Genomic DNA, 26276 nt, shown 5'->3' with positions numbered 1-26276 from the left:
TATTGAATGTCTGTGAGTGAGACAAAGGCCATAAAAAAATAATATTGACTCTGTTTTGTGACGCGCGGGGCGTGGAAAGATGGCTGTATGGGCTGAGATCCTTTTGCCTTTAAATAAGGAATATCCCTTTGCCTATCCACTTTGATAATACCAAAAGAAATGTCAATGTCAATCACACACGAAATGTTTTAGGTTATGTTTGAGCTCTGGCTCTGCCTCTGTGACTGTAAAGGAATCTTTTATTACAAAGTTAAGATTTTCAGTACGAAAGTAAAATAAAGAAAAGTTAATTTCATGGAATAACTATCGACCGCAAACGTGTCGTCTATTTTCACTGCTCATAATGTTTTTGAAGAATTTGAGTAAGTTAATCTGAATATCATATAATATCTAGGAAAGAGTTTTCTATAAATTAAATCTCTTGATTGCTGATTTGAGTTTAGAACAACCTAGTCTGAAACAGGAGTTAAATGAAAATGAAAAAATGAAAATGAAAAATTCTTTATTACTCAAAACACATGATACAGTTAGAATGTGATTGGAATCTCCTTTTAAGCGTGCAAGCCTGTGCCAGGAGACTCCGCTCTTTCATAAAAGCGCTTTATATAATTAGGTAGGTACTTAAGTGTAGGTGGGTAATTAGCAAGTGTACAAATGCGTTTCAAAAATGTGTTCGATATATCAAACTTTAGTTTAAATTTACATACATACACACATACATACACATACATACATATACATATATACACACACATATATACATATACAAATAGATATAAACATACATATATACACACACATATATACATATATAAATAGATATAAACATACATATACAACCATACATATATAATACATATAATTATCCTATACTTAGTAAAGCTTCGGTCTGTTCATATCCTTTCGTTTTAAGCCATCTAGTAATAATAGTTTTACATTCCTTGTATAGTTTACTATATATGTTAATTTCTTTGTTTATTTTATTATATAAATTGGTTGATATTACATAGAATTGCCTTTTTGCAAATCTTGTTTTAGTTTGTGGTACTTTAGCCACTATGTTTCTTCTTCTCCTAGTTTCTGCTTGGGGATCATATACTGTAACCTTATGCTTATTTAGCACACAATTTAAAATATATAGTTGTCTAACCGTAAGCAAATTACACTCTTTGTATAATAATTCAGTTGAAAATTGTTTTTTCTTAAAATACATAATTTTGATAAGGAATCTCTGAGCTCTTTCTAATCCTAGAAAATGGGTCTTAGCAGCATTTCCCCACACCGAAATACAATAGATGAGAACAGACTGCACGAGGGATATATATATACAATTCAATAGGCTTTTGGATGAGCATTGCACCTCCAGACCTCCAGGAACGACGTGACGTAAAGATTTAAAAATCCAGGATAATTTTCTAACTCTATTTATTACGTGATCTAGATGTGGGTACCATGACAACCTTTGATCAACCAATACACCCAAGTATTTAACCTTATCTACCCTATCAATGATTGGACAACTGCAGTTTGGGCTATCAGTAATTTGGTTACAAGAATGAATTTTTACTTGGTAGCCAAGATTAGGTTGATTTCGTGAATCAATACCAAAACAGATGTAATTCGTTTTTGTAGTGTTTAGTGTGAGTAGGTTACTTTTTAGCCAACATGCTACCCGGGCCAACCCTGCGTCAGTGTGTGTTCGAGTATCATCCCATGTAGTGCCATTGAACACAATGGCGGTATCATCCGCATAGGAGAAGATTTTAGCATTTGGGATACTCATTTCGCAGAGATCATTTATATACGTTAAAAACAGAGTAGGACCCAGGACACTCCCCTGAGGAACCCCATATGTAACGTTCTCAACTCCACTCACACAATTTTCAATTTTAACAGTTTGCTGTCTATCACTCAAATAATCTTTAAGCAAAGCAAGTGCCACATCTCTGATTCCTATTCGCTCTAATTTGCGTAAGAGAATGGGGATAGAAACGGTGTCAAAAGCACTTTTCAGGTCAAGGAATACTGCTGCGCATTTAACGCCTTTATCCAAATTCTGAGCAACCAAGGTGCTTAGTTCAATTACCGCGTCTTCAGCCGATTTTCCTCGTCTAAAGCCGAATTGTTGTGATGAGAGAATTTTATATTTATCTAAGAATTTTATTAGTCGGATATTAATCAATTTTTCCAGAATTTTAGATAGGGCAGGTAAAACAGATATCGGTCGATAATTGCTGACTTCGTCTCTATTACCCTTTTTATGTATAGGTGTGATAATGGACTTTTTTAGAGGTAACGGAAATTTACCCTTCAAAAAACAAAGATTTACTAGGTGAGTTATAATTGGAATGATTAGGTTTTTAGCTAGTTTTAGGAAATGAGTGGATATGTTGTCCCATCCATCAGCACTATCCGATTTGAGACTCATAAGAACACTGTTTACTTCATCACAGTCTGTTGGTAATAAAACAAGTGTATTGGACTGTTGTGGGATGTTATTTATCATGGTATTAACTTCGGTGTCAGAATTTTTTTGAATCTGTGTAGCTAATTGTTTTCCAACATTTGCAAATACTTTATTAATATAATCTACAGATTCTCTGTTTGAGGGTTTAATATGTAACAATTCAGTACATTGACTATTACTTTTGTTGGTATAAGTAATGTTTCTAATATTTTTCCAAAGTACTTTATTATTCTTTAAAGATTTTGTTAGTAGCTCTTTTTCATAGTTCCGTTTTAATTTTTTTATCAGATTATTGCAATAGTTTCTATATCTAATATATATAACTTTAGTAATTTCATTTCCCGGATCATTTTTATATTCTTTCTGTAGTTTGTTTCGGTTTTTTATACAACGCAGTATTCCCGGAGTGATCCAGGGTTTAATTATTATTTTAGACTTAGGTATTTTAGTAGTTGCAGAATGTTGGTCTAAACTATCTTTTATTAGTTTAGTCAATTTCTCGGTTACTAAAGTGGGGTCATCGCAGAACATAAGTTCATTAATCTGGCTTTTTTCCAACGCTATTAGAGCACTTTCAAAGTCAATCTTGGTTTTATATTTGATTAGTTGTGGGTGACGCGATACTTTAGAAATAGAAAGAAAAACTGTTTTGTGGTCAGTTACACTAGTTTCTAGAATAACTATATGTGCATTGTATTTATTTTTATTTAATTTAAGCATTACGTGATCTATGCAGTTTTTGTCATTAGTTTTAAAAGTGTGTCCTGCAAGTATTCCAAAACTAGACAACATATTTTGATATAATATTCTATTTTTACGTTCATACGATTTTTCTTCAGATTTGAGTTTAATATTTATATTTATGTCACCCGCAACAACTATATTATTCCTAGAAGTTAAAGTAGTTAAATGTGACTCTAAAGAATTAATGAAAAGTTCGGCATTCTGTTGTGATGGAGACCTATAGATTCCTAAGATGACTGTGTCCAGTACATCCACTTGAACACAAGAAGCATGAGTGAGTTTGATTTCCTTCACTTCATGTTTCAGTATGTTTTTTATGTACAGAACGACACCATCATTTTGGTTTTGATGACAAGTACTATGATACATGCTATAGCCTATCATTTGTGGTATGGTTTTATTATCATTTATTCGACATTCTGTTAATATTATAAGGTCTATATCAGTTTTTAGAGAAGCTAAAGTAAGGGTAAAGTCATCAAAATTGTGATCAATACTTCTTATGTTTTGTGTTATGATAGTAAGGTCCCTTCTATCTACCTTTAGTGTCGAACTAAATTCACTAAGGCTACAGACAACGGATGAAGCTATCTCAATATTATCTATGTCATTTAACGTTGCTAATCGATTATCCATTGGGTATATAATTAAGGGAAATACTAGTCAAAATATGGAAAGTGTGATGTACGTATAACATGAATATTAATGTGTCAATTAATTGTTGTGTTTGTCGTTTGTTCAGTTTTACTTTACTTTGGTGTTTAATCAGCCTCCTACATGTATTTAAAGAATATAAATATATGACACAAATAATATAAAACCTAAAAATTGTGTATTTATTAAATTTGTTTTTATTGTAATAATAGCTTAACTTTATATATGTTGGTCGAATCCAGAAGCCGTGATGTGTGTAGTGAACATAGTAAATAAATCTCAAATTATTTATTAATAAACAATTATGGTCAGACAATGCTAAATAAGTTATTCGTTTAATTATGTATTTAATCAATGTTTTATATATATGTAAGAAACCGTCAGGTCTGTCGCAAATGACATATATGTTTGAGATTAACAATATATTAGGTAAAATGTCCATCACATCATTATTTGAAGGTAAACATGAATATATTTCATATAAATAGCATAATTGTTTTGATTTCATTTTATTATAAACATTTGAGTGTATATATACTCGTACGACTACTGTTAGTACGTGTTTGAAATTTATAAGTACTTGTTTATATAAAGTAATCAATAAACAAAAATTAAATAAATATATGTATAGATAAATAAATATAAACGGACAAACGACACAAGTTGAGCTAGTTCTAAAGAAAGTTCGTGACTGGTAAGTTAATATTAAACTTATTAATAAAACCAAAAAAATTAAAAATATTTGAAAGATAACCCATAAAATTATACATATTTCACCTTTTTTTATATTATTAATAGGCTGCAAAAATAGTCATATATCTTGGAATAAACGTTGTATTTGCTCTTCGGTCTTGATGTTTATTATTGGAGAATTTTCATCCTTTCTGACGAATACCCTGCCGTACGCAGTCCAACAGAATTTATAGCCCTTCGATTTGGTGAGGTCACGGGCTAGAAAATGGAGGCGTGTTCCTTTTGCGGTGAGGTGTTCTGATACAAATATTGGTGTATCCTCTTGCGTTTTAAAGCCTAGGTGCTTGGCACATAACTTATTTTGACGTTGCATATTAAAGGATTTCACCTTCTTAAGAAATTCGGCTTTTAAAATAGCAGAGTTGGTCTCAACAACAATTGGAGTATTCTTTTTTTCAGGATTATTTCCTCTAACTCGATAAATATCTTTAATATCATTTTTACTTATAGCGCAGTCAACAGTCTTGGACAGGTTTGTGACAATTTCTACGAGATCCTGTTTAGTCTCAAGTTTCAATTTCGGTACGTTTTTTAGTTCAAAATTGGTTTTTCGATAAGATATTTGAGCATCTTCGAGTTTGCTTTCCAATATGTTGATATAATCTCTGTTTTTCTTAGATTCGACTTCAAGCTCATTGATCTTTGTCCGATATTCCTTGTTTTGTTCCACCAGGAAATCCATAGAATTTTGAATGTGTTTGTTTGTCTCTTTAATTTCTTTTATTTCTTGTAATGTACAATTCTGTGATTCAGACTGTTGGAGTTGAAGGGGAGCAATCAGTTTTAGTAACTCCTCCCTAACTATAGTTCGTAAATCTGTTGAAACGCTATCCATACACTCATCCGCGACGCGGCGCCGCTTATTATCTCGCTGGGTAATGTTAATAACATCCTCCAAAGGTGCTGAGAATTGAGTTATCTTATCCATATCTGTTTCTGACAAACTAATAGACTTATTCAGCGGCGGAGAGCGCGTCAAATTAGGCATATTTGAGTCCGATATCTGTTTATGTTTGTGTGCTTAATTTCAAAGGTTACGGGTGACTAGCCGTGTATTCAATAATAAATCAATGCTTTCTTAGCATAAGGACAAGGTGTAAATATAGGTAAGCAGTGAACGAGATAAAAAATAACACCTGTTTGATTTTGCTGAGGTGAGGTATGTCCCTGGATCGTGTCGATAATATTCTAATTTCTGTTAAATATCACTCTCCGGATTCTCGCACATAAGTCAATACACATTAGAACACTTTTTGCTTGCATATACACTGAACTAGTTGTACACTTAGTTGGCATAAATGAATATGAACTTTTATAAAAACGTAACTTTGTGTCAGAGACATTAGGTTTGATAGTTTCACAGTGACCCAAACAAGTGAGTTCTAATTTTTTCAGCCCCGATCCTTTTAAATTTATGCATAAACTTAGATGCATACATTTGCATATATAACATGGCTACCTTTCATCCCGATATATAGAATAATAAAAAATAAAATAAATTATACTTCATCATATTTGTTTTTACTCTATAGTCACATAAACTACCTGTTTCTTTGGGAAATACAGCAAGTAAAGCTGCCGGCAGATGATATGTGTACCTATATAGTGTAATTTTTTTATTATTTACAGTGCACCGTCCCTTGAAACATGGAGTAACTCTGACAAGATTCAACTCTTCACTGCCTGCAAGTGCTCCTGACAGTGGTAAGTATTTCAGTGTTATTTTGGTTTCCTATCTTATGAACATTACTAAAAGCACCTATATGTTAAGGCTAAACCCCTGAACGAAGTGTGTCAACACCTAGTTTTTGCTGACAAAACCACTGATCTGTCTCAGTTGGTTAGACCTAGGTGTAGCCAGTTTATATCCAACTAAACCTAGATTTTAGACCGGCACTTTGAGGTTTAGCTGTAACATATATAAAACTTGATTGAATTCAAGAGCACAATTATACTTATTTATGTGTCCATCTTTTCAGACTTAGAACAACAGCAGTTGAAGAAAAACCCACTGGACTACCCTGATTATTTTAAAGTTCATAATTTATTCACTGTCAAGGATTTGTTTGAAGCTCGTGTGCATTTTGGGCATAAAGAAGGGTCACTCAATGATTACATGAGGCCTTACATATACGGTTCTCGTCAGGGTCATTTAATATTTGATTTAGATATCACAGCAGAACATTTGCGCAAAGCATTGAATTTCACCGCTCATGTTGCATACCGAGGAGGCATAATTTGTTTTTTCAATAGGAATGCTTTGAATGCTCACCAGGTTGAAAAAACTGCACAAGAATGCGGAGAGTACGCCCACACAAGGTTTTGGCGTGGTGGTATTTTCACAAATGCCAACCATCAGTTTGGTGCAGTCACCCGGCTCCCAGATTTGTGTATATTTTTAAATACCCAAAACAACATTCTCAATCAACACACAGCAGTCAGAGATAGTGCTAAAATGCTTATACCAACAATCGGCATTGTGGACAGCAATTGCAACCCTAATTTAATTACATATCCAGTCCCAGGGAATGATGACACCCCAATCGCAATAGAACTATACTGTAAACTTTTCAAAGAAGCCATACTACGCGGTAAAGCGGAAAGAATGAAATTTTTGCAGGAAAATAATTAATTTATGCCATTGCATATTTTAAAGTTAATGTCACACCTGTTGTTCATAAAAAAGATGAAGCATACTTTACGCTAAAGTATGTTTTGTCACTATCACACTTTACAATATTTGTCATTGAAAAATCAAGACAAATAGACATCATTAACAGGGACAGTAATTATTACGTCATTGTGTCATTAACATTAAAAGATTTTGGAGATTTTAGCATTAATATTTGTACAATATATCAGATAAATAAAATAGCTTTAACTGTATAATAAAGGTTTAATTTCATAATATCTCATTTATATATTTGAATCAATAATATATCACAAGTTCAGTTTTATAGTTACGTCATAGTATAACAAGTAATATTTATTTAATTATCATATAGGGACATATTAGTACAGTAAACCTACACATCACAATATAAATGAGAAATTTATATAGTAAAATAAGAGGCTTTCACAAGCTTTTTTCAAATTTATTATTATATTTATGGTTTGTCTAATTTCTTGAAAATTTAAAAATACCTTTTGCCAGACGCTTATCAGTATTTTATTATATTTGATTTTAATATTCATTTCTCGATTAATTTGAGCAATGTATTACTTAATGAAAATCAACCTATTTTTATGATAATAACCATATAAAAAATAGTTACAAGATACAATTTTAAAGCTATGACCTCTTATATACAAATAATATTCTACAATATACAAATATGGCAAATAAATGAAATAGCTATACAATACAATTATAAAGGTATACAATTTTAGTTCGTTGTGTTACTGGAAGATCGCTCGATTGTAAGTAACCCATTGTGGCGGATTAACTCATTTATGTGTATTTTTATTTTTCAAGATTACTAAATATAAAGTTTTTTAACATCCTAAAGTTCGTCGTCCCTAAATTGCTAAAACACCATTATGTAAATCCGCCAAACAATATTATGTACGCTGAGAAGGTACACTATGTAAAATATAAAATGCTGCTGGCAGTGACGAAGCTAAATCACCACAGGCCCCGGTGAAAAAAATATCTGGGGTCCCATCTCAGCTGTTTAGGATGTACAATGTCAAATTATGAAAGTTCAACGAAAATAAAGGTCGTTACAGGCGGAGGGCCGCTGAGTTTTTGGATCCCAGTGCGCGGCACCATTTATTTTAGCCCTACGGTAGCTACGCCACTACCGGTTGGCTTAAGACTGCGCCAACCCGCACATTAGCGACACTATCGCATTTTTTATCAATTTATTTGCTAGAACTATAAAATAGTACCTATTATACCCTATTCATCTTGGACTGAGACAAAAGGTAAACAAAAAATAAAGGAGAAATTAACAAGCCAAACATTTAAGTAAGCGACATGACTCCATAAAACAACAACAACAAAAATAACATTAACAGAAAGTAAGAACAAAATTAACAAAGGAATAACGAGAAATAATGATTTTTTGTTCAAGGTTTGTTTACCTTTTGTCTCAGTCCAAGATGAATAGGATATAGATTTATTATTATACCCTATGGTATACTTTTTTAGTTATCACTATTTAGAAGATATTGATAAAATTTGTCATGGCGGCGCCAGTGAGCAGAAAGCGCCCTCTTAACCAAGGAGCACCTTCCGCATCATATGCGGATGAGGATTGAAGTCCATCTCGCGGCTCTCCCAGCTGCCGGTGATGCAACGCGAACTGCATAAGAACTGCAGCAACGGAATGCGGTATTTACCGCAGAAGTCCACGAATTTTATGTGCTCGACCCGATTGTCGAAAAACACTCCTGTAACAAAATTTATTAGTTTTACGGAGTGGAACTTTACTTACATGTGCATTCATAAAAAATATATATCTTATACATAGGTATATTTTGTCGGTAACATTGTACGAGAAAAACCCCCGTAAGGGCAAAATAAGGGAAAGTGCGAGCGGACTCAAGCACAGAGAGTTCCATAAAATCTCCTTTTTTTAGTGTTCCGTAGTTCAAACGGTAAATATCAATAAAAATACTTCGCTGCCGGTCTATCGGTTGATAGATTTCTCAGAAATTTGTAGAGATATCAAGCTTTTTTGAATTTTATTGTATTTATCATTCGTAAAATATCATCTCCGCCAAACCCACCTTTGCACTTAGGATTGACACAGCATTGCGCCGCACTGAGATAGTGCATAAGGGTAGTCGGTATGTCTCCGGGCTGAATTGGGATCTCATGTAGCTTGATGGTGCGTCCTGCGAGTTCGAGCAATGATGGCGGCTGTAAAGTCATGTCTCGCACGAACCTCACCACCAACGGATTGTCTCGAAGGCTCAACTGGAAAGAAATTCCAAATATCAGTAAATAAGGTTTTTACAAAAATATAATATTTTACACAAGCTTTTATTGTATTAGAGAGATCTTACAGCATTCAATGTGTGACAAAAAAGTAATATCCGTACATTCTGGAGCTATTCCTGGGTACACCATCTGATCATGCCACAGACCATTAAGGTTAAATGGTCTGTGGATCATGCTTATTATACCTAATAATGCATTGTCATCCAAACTAAATGTACTAAATTTCAGCTCAATCGTAGTGATATAGTTACATTGCAAGTTATATAAACACTTGTTAAAATGTACGAAATTGTCACGGTATTACAACATTTCGCATGATAACTACGACAAATATACGCGGTATGACATATTTGTCATACCGCGTAAATTTGTCGTAGGTAACCCTATTGAGTTACCTACCTGTCCTGGGCGGCAACTTTGAGAGCGCCCAAATTAGAAATATTAATATTTATTCGCTACATAAAATAAATAAATTTACAGAAAACAAACGACATGATAATTTTATATACATACAATTCCAAAAAGGTACCACTTAGCATGTGCCACGACGCAGAGCCATATGACCACAGATATACTATGCTTATATCTGTGCATATGACGCTGATTAAAAGTAAAATACAGTAATTTGATAAAATATTTTTTCTATTATTACCAAAGTGGTAGTGGCTAGTTCATGCAAGTCGCATCAAGAAAATCCACTTTGGCTGTTCTTTGTTTATTTATTTTGAAGGTCACGTCACAATGATACAATCACAAGGCGCATCTATATACAATTGTAAGTGTGCCTTAGTTGACAGTTAATTGGGCAAAGGATTGGTGTGGTCTGTTCTCTTGCTAGCTATAAACAAGTCCAGTAGGGTATGGAATATTAGGGGGCGCTATCTGATCGCATATATTTTTTTATTTATTAAATACATACTTTACAGTTGAATCCTGGCTCATAGTCGATTAGTCTATTTAGTTTTCATAATTACTCGGTCTTATGATAGGTAATTGTGGTGTATAAATTGTTTAAATCTGTGGCTATATGTGGATACCTTTATTTTTCTACTATTATTACTGTGAGTGCAATTAAAATTATTATTACCTCAGTCAAGCATGTTAGCTTGATGATCTGCGTAGGCAAAGTTTTCAACCTGTTCTTGTGAATGTGAAGCGATCGCAACTGCTTCAGGTTGGCGATACTGGCAGGTAACTGCTCTATCTGGTTGTCACTTAGCACCAAGGCCTGAAGGCCGGTCAGTCGCCCCACAGAATCGGGGACTTCTATAATTTGGTTGCCGCCTACTGCTAATATCTGCAAACTGTAACATGTTTCGATGATTAATTACAATTTATAACATTTATATGTACAAAAAATATAGGCATTTAATTGAATAGTAGTTATCAAAATTACTGAAAATAAGTATATTATTTTCAAATCTGCGTATTGTTGATAACTAGAGCTTGCATTTGCGCCACGGGATAGTGGTGCAACGTACCTAGTTTAAATGTTTACAGCTGCGGCGTCTGCGTAAAAATATGAGATAAGGAGGAGGTAAAATGTTCCAATTTGCGTGATGGCGTTAATAGTAATAATGGAACGGAAATTCAAAGGAATATTAATATGGTAAATTCTTCGAAACATAGGTACATTAAATCGACATTTCTACAAATGGTAATAAGCAACAAAAGCAAATGTGTTCTTTATGATGATTATACATATTATGATAAAATAAAACCTAAATGTACCCGAAACTTGCAAATCTAGTTAGAAGTCATGTCTTTTTGACAAAACTAAATGGTATACCCCAGGGATCTTCTATCGACCCACTCATAAATATTTATCAGATTTGTTAATTTGGTTACGACGACGTAAACGACATTCTAGTTCCACTGTACTCATTAAAATTATGGTTACAGTAGATAATAAATGAGACTAGGGTAACAAACACATTCCTTTTGTATTTTTAATCAAAACTTACTTTGTACTTAGTATGAATACGTAAGTGACTAAGGTAAGTGTGAATTACAAAATACGTTATACCTAGATAGACGTTGATGTTGAAACTAACATATTGATGGTCAGTAGTGTATCCGCTTGCTGTATCGCTCTTGGAATTTTATATGTGTACTGCTTAAATTCGAAAAATCTTATAGGTATATCCATGGACGTATATATTATGTTTTATTATTTTTATACGTCCATGGGTATATTTATATCGATTTGACTTTTCTAATAAATTAAATTAGCATAAAAAAGATATTACGTAAATAAGTTATTCTAAGAAAGTACTGAAGGCATATACCTAATGAAGAAACTTATATCACACAATAGTTTATTGTTTTTTTAAAGTGTTAAATGAAGACGATAATAATGACAAAACATTTCAATATTTTTGTAGCCGTAATGCGCATTTTATTTATATCAATAACCATACCGTTTGCTTATCCTGCAAATATTTACAACTTATAAATAACTGGCCCTACAATGTTTATTTAAAGTACAATATGTATATTTTTTTACTTATAAATATAATCTAACTATCACGTAATTAACAGCCAAAGTAATATATACAGCCACATACATGAGCGTAAGTAGATAGATTAGATATACATACATTAGGTAGGTAGGTACTAATTTATACAAACATTTGATATTATGATATGGTAATGCAGAACAAAGATGTTATGTTTCGAGCTGCAGCAGCGTCAAACCTAGAACGTCTTTATATTATATGTATCTAAAAATATAATTATTATGCAATAGATACCTGAAGAATGGATAAAGATATAAGTTTTAATTACCTATTTAACTTCCATATATCCTTTGGTATATTGACTATGTTGTTTCCACCGAGATAAAGATACTTCAGTGAAGTTAACTCTAATACTTGTTCTGGAAAAAAGTTCAGCTGGTTTCCGCTCAAATTTAGTTCCTTCAACGTACTTTTCCCCGTGTAAAAACATTTTGGCAAAGATTCATTCGTCAACTGATTGTGTTTCGCTATCAGAGACGTCAGGGGGCAATTTTTCAGCACATCTGGGAGTACACTTAACCTGTTATTGCTGATATCCAAAATCTTCAAATTACAGAATCTGTTGATTGCTTCTGGGAGGATCTTAATTTGGTTATTATACAGCAGCACAGTTTCATAATTTTGTGCGCAATTCTTCTCATCAACAATGCCTTGTAGTTCTAATGATAAGTTGATCGAGTCCAATAACTTGTAAGACAGATCGAGTGTTTTTTGTTCTCTGCTATCGCTATCACAACTGTCGGATGTGTAGCACTCCATGATGTTATCAATGTACTGTCGAGTCTAGACAATTCAGCGATTTTATGATCAAGCACTTACATTATCAGGGAGTTGTTCACGCCGCGGAGCGACACGGTCGCTCTAACGCCAGCGCACGCGCAACTAACTTAACTTGGCGTATGGTAACAGTAACAGGGCAGGGCAGGGTGCTTCGCCTAGGCGCACGTACATAACTCTATCTTGTCACGAGCCACTGTCGCTTCACTTCATGTACGTACAAGTACATACCTATTAAGGTAATTTAACTCTCGTCTCGTTGGAATCGTCGTCTAGAATCAGTTAAACACAGCTTCCATATCTTAGTCACTATCAGACTATTGTTCTGTCAAAAAGTATTTTCTGATTTTTTATTGTATTATAGCACACCTATTAAATACGTGCATTTTGATCCTTCTAAATGTATATATCTTATCTATTTAACATGTATATATCTCTAAGTAACTTGCAGAATGCAGTCACATGAGCTAATTTCTCAGCTATGATTGCTACGTTTAGATTTGTCGGCTATAAAACTTTTATTTTTACCTAAACAATTTAAAAAGTTGCAGACTTTTTGCCAGGTTTACTCATTACCTTTAGCTGAAAAGAAGGAAATAGTAATAAAATAAATATCCGACTAGTTATTTTTTACCGTTCGGGCGTTGCTAGATGTTTTTCGCCCCGGGTAGATGTAACTTATTAAAACTCTTGCGAAAATACACCACTATGAAATTAATTTTCCGTTTGATACAAGCTCAATACATATTAAGCAATTAGGTAGGTACATGCACAACGACTTTCATGTTTGTTTACTTTTAACTCCATTGAAATATAATGGTTTTATCTTTGGTTTTACGAAGAAAAAATAGTTTCGCCGACACAAGTTTGGTACTATTGTACCATGATTGTAACACTATTTGAAAATACTTTTTACCTTTTTTTGCTTCAAAATACCTAGCTATTAAATTTTATTTATTTATCTAGACGATAATAAGTATCAATAGTTCAGCGACACTAGTGTAGATATTATATTTAGGTAATATTGTATGGAAAATTACTTATTTGAATAGCAATAGGGATTAAAATATATTAACAAACTGGCTCGCTATTGACCGCGGCTTTGCAATGACGGATCTTTCCTAAAAAAAGTTCACAACAGAGACTTCAGATTATTTTTTACACTGATCCTGGGTTTCGCGGCATCTGAGCTCATAACCGGGAATATGCAGAGATGAGAAAGAGAGAGGAAATAAATTATTTATACCTGTCACCGCGCAAGTATAAAAAATTATACTTACAAGATCATTTCGCATCACATCAAAAATTTCTTAGCAGTGCAGTTTTCAAAAAAGTAGGTACTAGGTAGGTACCATGGATGGATCTAATAAGTAGTTGTACGGAGTACCTACTAATAGGGCATTATTACGCAAAGCTCAGCGCAGATGGCGCTACTGGTACAACTAAGGTACATAAACATTGCCAATGAAGGCAAAAAAGCGCCAATTTTCAATATTGTTGCAGATTTACGACCAAAAATACCTTGTACGCAATCGTGGTGCGAGTTTAAAGGAAAAAGGAAGGATTTAGTGGATTATTCTGAAAATAATAATACTATTTTAGGTTATGTTCTGAATTATTTGGTCAAATGTGGTCATAAACTAATATACACTTGATTTTGACTGAAGATCTTACCTGTATGAAGTCCATATATTAAACAGTTTTCACGTGTGAAGTGTTCCGAGCTTACTTTCGACCGTTTACTGGCTCGAAAATTCCATAGTTTTCGAAGATTTTTATCTTATGGAAAACGATTTTTCCCAATATTTCGGCACCCGAATATGCTACATTGTTCTATATTTTCACAAACGAATGCTTACAATGAAAGGATTAATAAAGTACTTACTCTAAAATAAACATTTTAATCGACATAGCAAAAGGCGGCAAAGCTTTTGTATATCTAACATACAGTGCTGTACTCTTGCGGGATAAATGTGCAGTAATACTCCCTATTCCATGGTAGGTACTTACTCTATGCACCAAACAACAAGCCACAAAGCTGTTGCTTTCTTTGTTGCAGACATGGAGACGAAGTAGGTAATTATCCATGGTTCCAGAGTTATGGTGCGCCTTCTAAATTTATGCTTTGTTCACCGTCGATTTTTATCATAAATCGATTAAGGCAACGGAACCCAATTGTATTGAGACTTCTTCGAACTATCAATGTGAATATGGCCTTATTGGGCTGTTTTACCGATAATACCCATAAAAAGAATAAAATTAACTAGATGGCGCTGCAAAGCGTTCGTGTGACGTCATCTTCGTGAAGTGATCGAAGGCCCGAATAGCTGCCGAATACTTCCGAATGAGCGAGCGAGTCAAGTCAAGAAGGAAGGCGAAGAAACTAAAATCTGTCGTTCACTTTTAGTGATGTAAATTTTGAAAATTTAACAAAATGATATTGTAAAACCTTAATAAGACAGTCTTATTTTCATTTTAATTGTATCTTAGTGATATTGTTTTGACTACTATATCTCTAACTTTATACAACGTTGGATAAGTGAGAGAGTTCAGTGCGAGTGCAAGGGTGGTAACGAGAAATGTGAAGTATCTATGAAGTTCAGGATTCTAAGGCCGTTTATTTTATACCTATAATAATGAGCGGACGCCCTAGGACCACGTCATTCGCCGAGGGCAGCAAATCCGTTCGAAAGACATTCGATAATCAGCCACAAAAACCACCACTTGGAGGCGTAAAAATTAGCAGTAAGTACATCTACCTAACCATTCTTTCGTCGGCCATCGTGATTTCTTTACGCCTGTGACGTATTTCGTTACTGACAATTTTAAATATGGCTGCAAACTACGTTACAAATCTGTTAAAATACGCGTAACTTGCCATAACCATCGAATTAATCAATATCGGTAACATTTTACGTCCATAGCGTTTCAAAAATGGCCACAGGTTTTACTCTGGTTTTGCCACATATGCCTTCCTGTGTGACAGTTTTCACGTCAAATTATCAAAATTCAAAGTAATGCGTATGTGCCTTGAAGTAAAAATGTGATATAAAATAATAATTAAATGGACCAATTATCCGAATGTACCTAACCTTCGACTTCATCCATCCATACTGTCCTTACAGGCTATTGTCTGCCTTTATAAATCAAGTGGGTAATTTTCAATTATTTTGAGGTTACTTTATTATGACGTAATAAAAGTAGCAGCATTTTACTACAATTTAAAATCATTAATCTAATTATCATGATTTAATCCATATAACCTAGTTTTTATGTTTTATAAAATGTAACATGTAGGGTAGGTACGTACATTACATATTTTAATGAATCTGGCTGCTGATAGTTTAGAGTTAATAAGTATATTGATAGCATTTCATATTGAATCATTACTGACCTGATTCATCATATAGGATTATGAGATTCCAATAAGGGTAAGTACCTACCTGTGTATGTGGAACCCTTAGTAAACTGGTTTTGTTTATGTAGTAGTAATTAGTAGATACTACTTCTTTTAATGCAGGCCCATTTTCATTTTGAGATAGTTTCTTAAAAAATTTCCCTTTCTTCAATTGGAAAATATAGCCCTTTGGACATAAACTAACTAGGAAAGTAAAACAAATACTCAAAACAGCACAATGCCTTTTATGCCAACAAAATTGTAATTTGCTTAGGTAGCATAGTAAAAAGATTTGTTCCTTTTTATCCTGTAATATTTAACACAGTCAGCTGTTTAATATCTTAGCAAATAACTTCTATTAGAATTTATAAAATTAATTTTATTTTTTCTTGCGATGAGTGTCCTCCACTATTGTTATAATTATTTGGGAGTGCAGGAGAGTTAAAAGATAGAGAGAGCTATATCTATTTAAGCTAAATCATAGATCCATCATTGTCAATATAGACTTATGTGCAAATGGATAGCCCATTACCCACCACAATGGCCTAATATGAACCACAACAAATGGCTTGACATGACTTTGAAAAGCATGTCGAGCCACCTTGAAATATTACAATTTGGCCACCTATTTCATGACTGACCATTGTTTGATTTAATGCTAAGAGCTCATAAAAAATTCTTTATTGCATTTCATAGATCCTTAATTTTTACAAACTTAGATATTTCTGAGGCTCCATTGTCAGCTTAACATGATATTTATAGATGTTCTCATTTTTCTAAAGCTTAATGAACTGAACCCAAATGCTTGACAGGCTCTGTTCCAATATTAGTACTTCTATAAATACAACCCTAATTTTCACTGTTTTCAACAAATAATATAGACATCCAATTACACATTTTATTGATTACAGGGTTTTTAACAACCATCCAAATAAACATTAGAAATGAAATCACTATTTATTAGATATCAATTTAAAAAATGTTGAACTTCTATGTTACTCACTTTTGTTAAATATTGTGTAGAATTTTTGATAAATGTTATAAATATAGGACAAAAATATTATTATCTAGTATGCAAGTACCTAAACAAAGATAACAATAATTTAGTTCAATAGGGCAAATCAAATAATTAATTATCCTACACCAGGATCATATGAGACTTTTTGTACTGAATAATAGGGTAGATGATTAATTTTCATTTTTTTACTGTCTGTAACCCATAAATCCTTGTATTATTAAAAATGCCAGTGAGAAAACTAATGTGATAATGCTTTTAAAGATATGTCATAAATAAAATAACACATTTTTGGACTCAACCAAAGGCTCCATCCTACTAAATGATACTCTTAATGTGATGTCACAATTGAATAATATCTTAGGGAAATAAAGCTATGTTTGTACCCACCACCTAATAAAAGTTTTTTCAATAACTATTTTAGTTTTTTGATGAAGGTTGAGCTCCTGTGGGAATTTCGGGATAAATTTACCCTATGTGTTATTCCAGGTTATATTCTATCTGTGTACCAAATTTCATAATAATTGGGCCAAGTCGATTTTGCATTGCGATTTAAATGGACAATTATTAAATTTGTGGTGATAGTTGCTAGTAATAAATTTAGACTAGTGGTTAAGAGATAAGGATATTCAAACTTTACAGCTTAAATTCAAGGCTTTATATGGAATATACCAAGTAGTTGTTGTCCTTTTCCAATATTTGATATTAATCAATGGAATAGAGATCTCACAGATATGTGCAGTGATGATATGCTTATGTCCTTGGTCTTTCATTTGAATGTAAAAATATTTGGCACTAGTGCTAGTAATGGCTAAAGTTCTCACTTAATTTATTTTAAAACTTACTACTTATTTTAATATAGTTCAAAACCATTTTCATTGTGTGTTGGTGGGACTTTAGCTATAGTTCCAACTATATACAAATGTTCATGTCTAGAGTGAAGATATTGTTCAGGCCTAGTTCTAGCCGTCACAGACTATAGACGTAAAAATTTTCACTGATGATTAAATTAAAGTACAAAGAAAATGAAATTTGTAGATGACAAAGATTAACTATTTATTTGCAAAAACATGAGTTTACATTTTGAAAAAAGATGAAAAATGCATTATATAGGGCTGATATTCCTTGCATCATTATTTGGAAGTTTAGTGTATTTTTCATATATATTATATATATTTATTTTATACACTCGTCACTCATTGTTATATTTCAAATATTACCTAGATTGTTTGACAATACTTCTCATTTATCCCCGAAATTTCATGCATATCTTTCTTGTTTACCATAAAATGATTTGTTTGTTTTAGATGTAGCTAATAGGTATATATACCTATATACATATAACTGATAGTTTAAGTTAATCTTCATACATCAAGACTGAGACGGGTAACCGCAAGCCAGCTAGGAATGTACTCAAACTTATGTGCTTGTAAGTTTTTAATATAATTTATAAATAGCCACAAAGTAAGATATGACGTGGGTCGGGTCGGGAGGTTCCCTCTAGGCATCAACTCGTGAACGGGTGCTGCCGGGGGGAACTGGTCAGCTCGATCTTTTATTAAAAGTTTTTTGTTTGGTTAATTATACATACATTCTTTTTTCCTTTCATCAGCACTTGATCACAATCATAATGTTTCAGTATACCTTTTGACCATGTACTTTATTGTGTACTTACATTGTTATATTACTGATAAAAAATTATACATAAATTTATATTTAAAAAATGATAAGCCCTTCGGGCATAATAGGGACCAACACTGTTTGAATGAGTTTCTTTCGGCATTTCTTCTCAGCAGTGGTCGTTCCGAAATGCTAGTAGTTTGCAGCTTTGGTAAATGATATTTCATTTAGTTTATGACGTGAAAAAGTGTCTGCGAAAGCCTAATTTCTGAATAAATGATTTGATTTTGATTTAAGTTCGAGACATAAGTCTAGTGGGTAAAATAATTAATAGATTTTGGTAAAGATCTTATAATCCAAGACGATAAAATATTTCTTGGCATTTTCCCAAAGCAAACTTAAGAGTAACGCAATGCACCTGACCCCAATATCTAATTCCGTATGGGACATGCTGAAGTTCACTGCATCCAGTTAAAACTGTTTACTATTTGCTAACTTGGCGTCCATTATATGCCCGACCTAGTTTGCCTAGAAGTGTGTCAGTCAGCAAGTGCACGTCGCCTGAGCCTCGATGCCAGTATGCCTAAAGTTAAAAATTCACCAAGAGTGCCCTTCATGGCTAAACACCTAACGGGGTGAGTTTGCATTTTTAATAACTTTGCTACTAGCGTCTACTATTTTGTAAGATTCAGAGCGCTCGTGTGCTCGTGATAATATCGTCACTTGGTACACATTACCTAATTGGAGGATATCCGTTAAGCTGTTGATTCGAATGCTGACAATTGCTGGGAAACTCATCACTTAGGCTCCTAATTTATTTAAGTCCAAGAGGGTCTAAGGAGGGTCGATATTTCTTCATGTTTTTGACGTCATTCACACATAAGAAACCGAATAATTTTTGATGAGCCGCACTGGCATGTCTTTGTGAACCTCTAGCGTTGATTTAAGCATATTATCTAAAAAGCTGAGACGACGCCGAGATGTTATTTAGAATTTCATAGTAACCTGTAAAATGATTAAAACAAAATAGACAAAATCTTTTATCCCTGTGGTAATGAAGGCATATATCCTACGTGCGCGAATCCGACTATCCTGTATCCGCATTTCAAAGAAAGCTAGTTTATTTCATTTAAATAAAAATAAATGATTCAGTATTAGCGGTGTGGCTGTTATCTGTTATCAGTTTTCGTTGTCGATCTCACTATCTCGCCTGACCTAACCATTTGCGGAAGAATCGTGCCAACGCACTCTCGGTTTTCGAGGTGCCTTTCGCTCAGCGGCTAGTCACAGTCGAGTAACGTAGTCGCCGCCGTCGGTGCATGTTGCGAAATTACCAATTAGTTCGTTAACCTACTTCCTTAGGTCTGTGTCGTCGCTATAATAGCTAGGTATCGATAACAATCGCATTTTCATCCGGAGTCACCATTATATACAGCAAAATGTGAAATGTCCTTATTAAGTGGTAATTTGCATTGAAGTGTCATGAAAAATAACAGTGTGGTGTGAAGTGAGTCTCCTTCTTTTATGTGGATCCGAAAAGAAAAAGAAGATGCTGCGACGGCGTGGCACTTACGTTGTCAATGCCGATTGCGATGGTCGGAAAAGTCGAACCAAATCTTCTGAACCTTCCCCTTTTCTAATGAAAATAATAGGTATGATTATTCACTAATATATTCCTTGTATATTCATGCCACATTTATCCCCGGTGACTGCTTATCCTTGAAACATATAATTATGTTTAGGAGACTACCGTCATCAAAATACGAGGGCTGCTATTTATGTATCCGGAACTGGCCAATAATTCTAGAATATTTAAAAAGTAATTACAACATTTGAAAATAGAACTCTTCGGCTAGAGAATAAATATTTTTCATGTCCCTGTCATTTGTTTTTTTTCAATTGGCGCCAATTTTGAAAATAGCTTGTCTTCATTGCCATGGATTTAACTCGTGAACATTTTCGCGCGATGATTTATTATGATTTTCGGCGTGGATTAACTCAAAAACAGTGCATCGAACAACTGATTTTAACTTTTGGAGATGAAGCACCATCGAAAACCACTGTGTATTATTGGTTTAAGGAATTTCAACGTGGACGGTCTATGCTCACGGATGAAATTAAGGAGGGTCGTCCTAAATCGGTAGTGGTACAACAAAATATTGATGCTGTGCGACAATTAGTAATGCAAGATCGTCATGTTACATACCGCGAGATAGAGGCGTCTCTGGGCATTAGTATGACGAGTATACACGCGATATTACACGAACATTTAATTGTTAAAAAAATTTGTTCGCGTTGGATTCCGCACAACTTGAGCGTAGATCAAAAACAGGCTCGTGTCGACTGGTGTAAGAAAATGATAAAAAAATACAACCGTGGCACGTCAAAAGCTGTTTATAATATCTACACAGGTGACGAAACCTGGATCTATGCTTATGACCCTGAAACTAAACAGCAGTCAACGGTGTGGGTCTTTCAAGATGAACCGAATCCAACAAAAGTTGTTCGTGCGAGAAGCACTTTAAAGCAAATGGTCGCTTGTTTTTTTGGTATCAACGGACATGTAGCTACAGTGCCACTAGAGAATAGTAGGACGGTTAATTCTGAATGGTACACCACCATTTGTTTGCCAGAAGTCTTTGAAAAAATACGAAAGAACAACCCACAACGCAGAATCATACTTCATCACGACAATGCTAGCTGCCACAAGTCGGCTGAAACAAATATTTTTTTGGAGGGTCAAAAGATTGAATTGACGGGTCATCCACCGTACAGCCCCGACCTGGCACCCAATGATTTTTATTTATTTCCAAACATTAAAAATAAATTACGTGGTCAACGTTTTTCGAGCCGCGAAGAGGCCGTTGATGCGTTCAAAACACACGTTTTGGACATACCTCAATCAGAATGGAAAAAGTGCTTTGAAAATTGGTTTCATCGTATGCAGAAGTGCATAGATCATCGCGGAGAATACTTCGAGAAACAATAAAACCATATGTAATAATATATGTTTGTTTAATTTTGTTATTCCGGATACATAAATAGCAGCCCTCGTATCTCCGATGAAAGCGTATGTTATAACTAATCAATACATGTTAGTAAAATTTCAATATTGGTAGAATAAGTTTCTTATGAAAATAATATTTTTAACACAAGCTTTTATTGTGAACCCCTGTGAAGTTGCCATGTTGGTAGCCTATTCTTGATGCAACACGGTCATGCATGCATATCATAATTTCATTTTTATTATAATTTTCATTGTATTGTCATCCAAACTAGACGTTAACGTGCAAAATTTAATTTAAAATATTTGATTCAAAATCGAGTTGCACGACTCCACCAGAACCAACATAATTACATACATTGTAAGTTATAAAAGCTTGTAAAAATAGTAGCACCATAAGTTATCAACGTAATAAGAATTTGCGTGTTAAGAGATTTTTCGCCGAAAACGCATTCCACCCTTGTCTAACAAAAAATAGCTATGCAATTTATATATATAGAGGTCGAGATATGGGGATATAAGTTGTTTACGTATGGTTTATTTTATAGTTTAAAGGTTGCCCTTGTAGTGACACCAATGAGCAATATTTTATTTAAAAGATATACCGCCATTTTATATTTTGTGGTATAGATTGTACATTTAAAATAAACTAATTCTACCTTATCTTGTAACTAATTTATTTATTTTCGAAACCAATTATAAAATATTTTTTTTACGGAATTGTTAACATGCTCCATCAACTGAGATTAAAATCAATAGTGACCATTATGTGATTCGTGCTTATTCGATAAAATCGATTGGTTGCTAACAAATCAGATTGAATTGATCGAATGCACTTTAGCTTGAGGAAATCAGAGATCATTGATGTGTTTATTGAAGTTGACATAGAATCGTTTACATTCAAACGATTAGTTTCCCAATTGTCTTCGTTATCTCATTATAATATAAAGAAAGCCATCTGTATTCGGATATTTATATGTAATATTAGCGACTCCAAGCTTTTTCGGAATAAACTATGACTAAACGGGGTAAGGGTATTGTACATATAAGATTTCTTACCAACCTAGCTGTTCGCGACTTCGCCCGTAGCAAAAATCACCGCAATACAACAACCGTTTTGACGTGAAAGACGGACAAACAAACACTAACAAACATATATATGTTTGTATTAGTATAGATGGATATGGATGATTATACACTATATTAGTATGTATATATGGATATGGATGACGAGTCTATCCGCCAGTTACATATATTTGAATACTTTATTATGTATATATTTACTGTTTATTTCTATATGACGTAGTTTAATTTATGAAGTTTATTAGTTTACATTTTATTTTATCATTATTAGGTGATAAACTTTGCCAGTAAAATTTTACAAACATACCTAATTGAAGTTATTAATATAAAAACAATACTACTATTTTGATAAGGCTAAGTTTATGATAAGCCGCTACGCGCTACGTTTAGTTATTAGTTACTTGGTTGGTTAGAAGAAATGATACCATTTTTTTCCCGGTGTCAAAATTAATGATACACAAAAATACAGACTGATCAAATGTAGTACTGCATATTTTATAGCGGTGGTGGTATAATGGTTAAGACGCCCGCCTGTGGATCGAAAGGTCTTAGGTTCGAATTCTACTCGTGTCACATGAGTTTGTATACCAATCTGACTCATGTATACTAGTTTTCATCGACCACCACTTGCTTCCGGTGAATGAAAACATCGTGAGGAAACCTGCACACTGGTTGATTCTTATTGACTTGTGTGTGAAATGGAGAAGGCAATGGCAAACCACTCCATCAATAATGCCAAGTATGTTTCATTCCGCGTAACAACCACTAACTCAGCCATGAGGAATACGACTATGAATATATTTTATAGCTTTGTTTTAAAATATAATCTATTTGTCTAAAGAAAACCCAAGCTTTCTCTTACAGGCTTATTGTCAACGGTTTTATATAACAGTGTTTCCTTGTACGTGAAGGTTCAAAAGGATATTTATTTAGCCTTTGCTTTGGCTTTTTCCTGGAGAACTGATCTAGCCTGGCCGTGTTTCCTCAGATAATGTGTATAATGAGACTGAGAGAATGACGTAGCCAGACACATCCCACATAAAAAAGTAAAAAAAAAGCGCAAACGCACGCGTTACGCAATCCGATGTGCGATATGTTCACCACGCCTTCTACTGATATGCGCTTTACTTTATGCTAAGGCTATGGTTACAACAATACAAATATTGTTGTAACCATAGCCTTCTTTGGAAACACGCCCAGATTATTTAAACAATATCCCAGTCCAGTACTTACTTGTTGTTCACCTAAAGACAGTATAATTAGAAACGTTTACGTCACGTATCACGTAAAGAGACAAGTCAATATGAAAAATATGTTTTTGCTACAACATCCCAATCACATGCCTCATAGACTTGATTTCAAACATGCGTTGTGATAATGCAGTTTATCAGAATTGGGTACATTTATCTTGATGTGTTCGTGATATGTAATCTCATCTTCGTCCTTATTTGACATCATATTCAAAAGTCTGCATTCGTTAGATATTGAAAAGCGCTTGCTTTGTTGATTAGATAAATGTTAGGTAGATATGTAGAGTGTAGATAGATATGGCGGTGCTAAGGTGAGCGATGCGTCATGCAGCCAGCGCGACCGGTTCCCCTATTATCCGCGGGTAGTGAGTGTTGCGAAGACAGAGCCTTGGTTGTAATTCAAAAGCAGAAAGCGTGCGTCTCATGCGTAAAGGGAACCACAAACACGGTATCACCTAACACAGGCTTACACGAACAATAGTTATAACCCGTATTCCACTAAACAAAGGTAAACCATGTTACGCTGTTTACGTTAGCGGTTTTTGTTTGATTTGTAATTTCTTATGCAGTTCTTCAATTTATACACGGCAATACAAAGTTAGTTCTGGTGCTTTCAATCCTCGATGCGAATCCAACTCCACTCGACCAGTTTTTCAATTTGAATATTGGACATTTGTATTATCAAAGCAGCATTTTTCATAGTCAATTATGATGATAAATGAGTGGCTTGCGTAGGGAACTCACGCGGACACAAATTCTCAAACAAAAAGGTTCGGTAAAAACATTTCCTGGAATTTTTATGAACTAAAAGTATTTTCCACACGTGTCAAATCGGTCAATTCGTACAAGTGAAAGCATAATGAAATACAGTGCACGTGATCTAGCTAGCAGCAAAAGTGTAAGGTATTCCGCGTGGCGGTATCATCAACAAATGCCAGATTCTAGAAATGATAAACGAGTCAGGTCCTAATTATATTGTCCCTATAAATGCCAGATTCTATAAATTACAGATAAAAATCTTTTTTTGTTATACATAACTATTAGCCTGTAAAGATAGAAAGTTTGTGAGGGTTATTGTTACACGATCACGAAAGTGATGCTGGAGATAAAATTATGATAAAATCTTCAATTGTAACAAAAATCGTTAATTTATAGAAAGTGGCATTTATTGGAACTGTCATCTGAGTCTGTCATTTCCAGAATCGGGTATTTGGCGACTATACTCGCGTCTAAATTAAATACCCGCGTGACGACTAGGTATAATATATATATACGTGAGAAGCCCAAAAAACTTGCCAAATTTTAATCCAATTGTCGTATAACTTGTTCAAGGGCAGCTACAAACTATATTTCTTCTAGTTGTCAATGTTGTGATACAGTGACCATTAATTGATTTTCAGTGGGATTCATTCCGATTTGTGGAACAAAAGGTATCCAATGACCATATTCAAAACAATATATACATAGGTATATACAATATATAACATATACTATTATAGTGTAGCTGATTCAGTAACATGTGCTCACGTATGTACTTATATTATTATAAAAGTAAGAAGATAATATTGTCTTTGTAAAAAAATGTATATTTTTTTTGTACATCTTCAACATTGTACATCACAGCATATTTCCAACAACAAAATAAATAAAGATAATTGTGGTGTGTATATTATGTATTTCTATGTTTTGGGATATGACTCCAACCATAATACAATTTTGCCAACTTATAGTCATGCGTGACATGACGTACTTAGCCGAACAAAATTATCACTGGTTGTGTAAAAAGGTAGACATGCGCGCATGCGACGTGATAGGTACTGATCGAATTGACGTCGTTGACCACACTACCTGTGTTGCAGATGTTGCTCCTGAATGTTTTACTATATCTGCATCTGCACATGAATCTCGTTAAAGGCGGGACATTTTCTGCTGAAGTGTTTGGTTGTATGTAATTATGATTATTTCTGTGCTTTAGAAAGCGCATACAAGCATCCGTCGCTATATCGCTGAAATATCATACAATGTGTATTTAATTTTTTGCGAAC

General features: G+C 33.9%; 3 protein-coding genes across 11 annotated transcripts in view; 2 read left to right on the top strand and 1 right to left on the bottom strand.

Moving 5' to 3' along the window:
• The first annotated feature begins 164 nt into the window (after nucleotides 1-164).
• On the top strand, nucleotides 165-7511 carry mRpS2 (mitochondrial ribosomal protein S2). Its single transcript, XM_053752306.2, has 3 exons — nucleotides 165-362; nucleotides 6248-6322; nucleotides 6598-7511. The coding sequence occupies exons 1-3, from the start codon at nucleotides 344-346 to the stop codon at nucleotides 7248-7250; spliced, it is 747 nt and encodes a 248-aa protein (XP_053608281.1). The 5' UTR covers nucleotides 165-343; the 3' UTR covers nucleotides 7251-7511.
• On the bottom strand, nucleotides 7495-13155 carry LOC128674033 (uncharacterized protein). Its single transcript, XM_053752290.2, has 4 exons — nucleotides 12354-13155; nucleotides 10654-10870; nucleotides 9353-9542; nucleotides 7495-9013 (listed from the first exon to the last, which is right to left on the bottom strand). The coding sequence occupies exons 1-4, from the start codon at nucleotides 12842-12844 to the stop codon at nucleotides 8838-8840; spliced, it is 1074 nt and encodes a 357-aa protein (XP_053608265.1). The 5' UTR covers nucleotides 12845-13155; the 3' UTR covers nucleotides 7495-8837.
• A 2041-nt stretch (nucleotides 13156-15196) lies between these two features.
• Nucleotides 15197-26276, top strand: part of sgg (shaggy) — a 28705-nt gene continuing 17625 nt past the window's right edge. For 2 of the 9 annotated variants that reach the window (XM_053752280.2, XM_053752279.2), the window contains exon 1: nucleotides 15200-15607. In XM_053752280.2, coding sequence (XP_053608255.1) covers nucleotides 15499-15607 — 109 coding nt within the window. In that variant the 5' untranslated portion in view covers nucleotides 15200-15498. Of the gene's footprint in view, nucleotides 15608-15702; nucleotides 16013-18581; nucleotides 18704-20527; nucleotides 20547-26276 lie in introns of those variants that run through there. The other 7 variants (XM_053752288.1, XM_053752287.1, XM_053752285.1 and 4 more) reach the window with 6 other exon arrangements.

Source organism: Plodia interpunctella, chromosome 12 (genome assembly GCF_027563975.2).
Source record: "Plodia interpunctella isolate USDA-ARS_2022_Savannah chromosome 12, ilPloInte3.2, whole genome shotgun sequence".
NCBI classification, from domain to species: Eukaryota; Metazoa; Arthropoda; class Insecta; order Lepidoptera; family Pyralidae; genus Plodia; species Plodia interpunctella.
Note: the sequence above shows the minus strand (reverse complement) of the source record. Positions and strands in the feature narration are given on the sequence as shown.

Bases quoted from the DNA above. Each gene is read 5' to 3' on its own strand.
- mRpS2 (XM_053752306.2), top strand. The intron at 6,323-6,597 runs GTAAGTATTTCA...CCATCTTTTCAG, and splicing joins TGCAAGTGCTCCTGACAGTG to ACTTAGAACAACAGCAGTTG.
- LOC128674033 (XM_053752290.2), bottom strand. From the start codon at position 12,844: ATGGAGTGCTACACATCCGACAGTTGTGATAGCGATAGCAGAGAACAA. The intron at 10,871-12,353 runs GTAATTAAAACT...AACATGTTACAG, and splicing joins GATATATGGAAGTTAAATAG to TTTGCAGATATTAGCAGTAG. The intron at 9,014-9,352 runs GTGGGTTTGGCG...ATTTTGTTACAG, and splicing joins TGTCAATCCTAAGTGCAAAG to GAGTGTTTTTCGACAATCGG.